The sequence below is a fragment of the Octopus bimaculoides genome, chromosome 1 (genome assembly GCF_001194135.2).
Source record: "Octopus bimaculoides isolate UCB-OBI-ISO-001 chromosome 1, ASM119413v2, whole genome shotgun sequence".
Classification (NCBI taxonomy): domain Eukaryota; kingdom Metazoa; phylum Mollusca; class Cephalopoda; order Octopoda; family Octopodidae; genus Octopus; species Octopus bimaculoides.
The window spans coordinates 112201584-112205777 of NC_068981.1; the positions used below are offsets into that span (position 1 = coordinate 112201584).

General features: G+C 34.7%; 1 protein-coding gene across 6 annotated transcripts in view; it reads left to right on the plus strand.

Annotated features, from left to right (window-relative positions):
• Nucleotides 1-4194, plus strand: part of LOC106880055 (F-actin-uncapping protein LRRC16A) — a 507909-nt gene that overhangs the window by 111674 nt on the left and 392041 nt on the right. For all 6 annotated transcript variants that reach the window (XM_052969341.1, XM_052969359.1, XM_052969344.1 and 3 more), the window contains exons 9-10: nt 1913-2103; nt 2980-3057. In XM_052969341.1, the coding sequence (XP_052825301.1) occupies nt 1913-2103; nt 2980-3057 (269 nt within the window). The remainder of the gene's footprint in view (nt 1-1912; nt 2104-2979; nt 3058-4194) is intronic.

Here is a 4194-nt window from a genome sequence, read left to right on the forward strand (position 1 = left end):
TGTGTGTGTGTGTGTGTGTGTGTGTGTGTGTGTGTGTGTGTGTATTCATATACATATAGAATATGAGTGGTTTAGTTCAGTTATGATCAAAACGTTCAGGTATGCTCAGTAAGTGCTATAATTGGTCATCCATTAAGTTCCAAGTTCACTCCTGAGGTTGGACCTAGGGGTCCATATTAGGATTCCGTGTTAGCAGGTATATATTATATTAGGGCAAAAAGAACAGAAACCAAAGGAGGACAAGTATCTCAAGTCATATAGAATAATTCAATTAAGGTAAATCTAAAGTCTGACAGCTGTTTCTGGGATATCCCCGGTGATAGGCCAGTATGTCTGTATGCTGGTTATTACGTCATCAAAAACAAGGTGGGTATGTATGAAAGTTCTAAATAGGGAAATTCACAATGTACAAGGAATAAAATAGAAGAATAAAGAGTAAGGTATATAGAAGAATATAGACAGGAGAATAGAGTTCACAGCTCATCTTTTTCCACAGAATATGGAGGTTGGTCTGTACTTCTGTGAAGATCCCAGGTAAATCCAGGAGGTATTTTGAATAATACCTTCATGTTGAAGTGACTAGCTAGTATGTAAATGATCCACATGGGTATACAGAGTGAGAAATACAGACACCAAGATAGATAGAAATGGTTTGTGAGTTGAATGAAGAGAGAGAGAGAAAAATGAAAGGAGTGGGAAAGAATGAATGAGGAATTAGAATAAAAAATAAGAAATAAGAAAATAAAGATAGAAATAAGATGCCAGTATAAGTATTGGTTCCGGGTGAAAGGTCAGCTATGAAGGTTTTGGTAGGGGAAAAGGTATGTCCATTAATTGAATAGTTGAATTCTAGGTTAGGTGTGGTCAAGGAGAATATTTAGTTCAGTGGTCAATAGGGATAGCTAAAAATAGATGCCTAGCTTAAGGGGGTATATATTGGATAAAACTATAATTAAATGGATAAAGGATATACATTAAGGAATTTAAAATTAAAAAATTAAAGGTTTAAAGCTAGGTAGCTTCCAAGTTACTAAATGTATATATATCGTAGCAACCGTGGATGCATATTGGCAAGTGTTATGTGTGTTGATTGTGCTTGCATTTGGACTTATGGAAGAATCTAAATGTGCAATAAAACTTGTGTTTATATGTAGAAAATGCTTTGCAGTGAATTATGAACTAATATTTGGAGGGCTTCTTTCCGGCAGAGTCCCATACCAAAGCCAGCAGCTTGGTATGGGACACCAGATTCTATTATGGCTCAGGATATCCTATATGGTACTTTCCTACTTATCAGATGCTGTACGTGGTTGGCTAGGGATGTGGATTTGCTATGCTACTCATATTTGAGTTTAGATGTGCAGAATATCTCTGTTTAAAATTAAAATTAATAGTAGACCCGATGTTGTAGCTAGTAGAATTATGTAATATGTTGTGGACAATGCATTGTCCACTTTAACTTGTCCATCTTCCCTTTCCACAACTCACCTACATAAGACAGATCGCTGCAACTGCCGATCCTGGACTGAATGCCTGCTGCAAGCCCACTGCAGAAGGCTTAACATCTAGCAGCACCAGCATGGGTGCTTTTGAAGTGACACCAGCACATGTATGTGTGGAAGAGAGCAATTTTACTTAGCTTGATGCATCTTACCAAATACAGCAAATCGCCACGTCTCCCAGTCACTTGTCATTTTTTCAGTAAGGTCCAGCGTCCAAAGATCCTTTCTCACCACTTCCTCCCACGTGTTCCTGGGTCTACCCCTCTTACATGTACCCTTCACAATTAGAGCTTGGCACTTCTTTATGCAGCTATATATATATATACACACACACATATTTATATTTAATATCTGCCACAGAATCTCTAATATAACTGCGTTGATTTCCGTATTTTATCATATTTTTTTAGGAATTGTTCATTTCCTGGGCTTCTTAAGCAAACTAAACCATGGGTTAAGCTATCTGGATTTGTCGAAGACTGGCTTGACAGGCAAAGGTATCAACAAACTTTCTGAGACAATGACTGAAAGTTCTGTTATACAAAAGTCTTTGAAAACTCTTAAGATTGCAGATAATCCAATGAAAGGAGAAGATATGACGGTAAGTCTTTTAAACTAATATACAAAGGAAAGTAATTTATTGTGTTATTCAGCAAAGTATTAGATCAAGTATCAATTTCCTTTTGGAAATTAATCCAGAATGAAATGAGGGTAGTCCCATGTAGTGCTACAGGATTAATATAGTTCTACATATTTCAGAAATTAGGCATAATCAGAGATATTATACACAGAACTTGTTCATGAAAGGTGTGTGTCTCCATGTTGTTTTTTGAAAGATGGTGAATAGAGATAATTTCTTTAGACATTTATTTGTTTTCCTCTTGTTAATTTCTCTTAATTTCATGCATCAAGTAAAATGTAATCTTAAGGTTAGTAGTAAGAATTTAGTTCACTATTTTCTGACATAAGCTAATTTTAAGGTAGTAATTTAACCCTTTTGTTACCATATTCCTGTTAACATATGCTGCATTTGTTTTAATTTTTTTAAAAATGAATTTAGTAAAATGATTTCCTCATTATTAAACTGGGACAATATAGCATAAAATTTTGATGGAAGATTATAATTTAGACTACTTTAAAACAGTAAGTTATAACATAAGTTATAGAACTTGAGGTGGTCTCAGGTGGACTGATATCGAAAGGGTTCTAAATTTCAAAATTACCTATTTAACTTTTGACTGTGATTATATCCATTATGTTGTATCGTGGACAAGAATTGAAAAAAAAAAAAAAAAAAAACTTTGTATTAAACATGGAAACCAAATATATTTTGGGAATGGCTATAACTAAGTAAATTAAATATTACATTAAGCTATTAAATATTACATTAAGGGTTGTAACTTTGTATCCTTGTAGATGCCTGCACTGTATCATGTTCAAAAATATTAATGACATCACTCTCTATCTTGTTTTTCAGAATCTATGTAAATTTTTAGCAACATCAAATGTTCTGACCCACCTAGATCTGTCTGGGCTGGAAATACCTCTTGAAATGGTGAGAAGTAACTTTTTTTCATTTCTTTTTCAGTATTTTTTTTTTTTTTTTTTCATTATACAAGTATACAAGCATTATTCTTTATTCACATCATATAGCATAGAGAATCAGTTGAATATGTATCAGTTGAATATGTGTATTTGTGTGTCGCTGACCAAACCATTCAATTTTTTTTCTCCTTGTTTTTCTCTTTGTTTTCTCTGTATTCTTTCTGTTGAAGAGCATAGTTTGAAACGTTAAAGACTTTTTGTATTCCCGAGCGTTAAACTAATACATCCTTTTGTTGTTTACACCACCTGTCCTCGTCTGTTGTTGTTTTTTTCATAAATTCTCCCATATATATATATATATATATATAATGGATTCTCTTGTCATGAACGATAAATGAGGGTTCAGTAAAATAAAGTGTTAATCATGTTCTATGGGCACAAACATGTCTCTTGAGGCCTGCTGGTGCCTTACAAACCTTTTGGCAAATGTAACAAGTTGAAGACTCAGTTTGCTTGAGTGTCAGTGGATCATTTATTATGTGTTTTCTTGAGTGGACAGCTAGGCCTATTTTGCTTCGTGCCACAAAACCACAATGACAGGTAAGGTTTCCATTTTGAGGAGCAGTGTTTTGCCACCATGCCTTCATGCTTGCACAAAGTTGGTCCTGGTGCTGGAGTCAACTTTGCTCAAATCTTTGAACTGTAGAGAAGCAGGATTGGCATTGGGTCCTATGTTTTGATGTTTTATTTTCTCAGGAAGAAATGGGTATGTTGCATCACTTCAGGTTGATTTTTAGCTTGTCTTTGGAGTGCAAGAGTGGCTTTCCAACTGATCTTCCTGTTGGAAATTGGCCAAAGAGAAGTTGCTTCAGAATTCTGCTATCACTCATACATGAGAGATGACCTGACCATCTAAGCTGTGTTTTGATGAGGATGGCTTCAATACTTGATATGTTGCATTTTGTTAGTATCTCACTGTTATGAATATGGTCACTCGGTTTTGTGTTGGAGGTAGTATGCAAGTATTGCATGTGTGTACATATGTACATATTGATTTTTACTTTTATATGTATATATATGTGTGTGTGTGTGTGTGTGTGTGTGTGTGTGTGTGTGTGTGTGTGTGTGTGTGTGTATGTATATATAT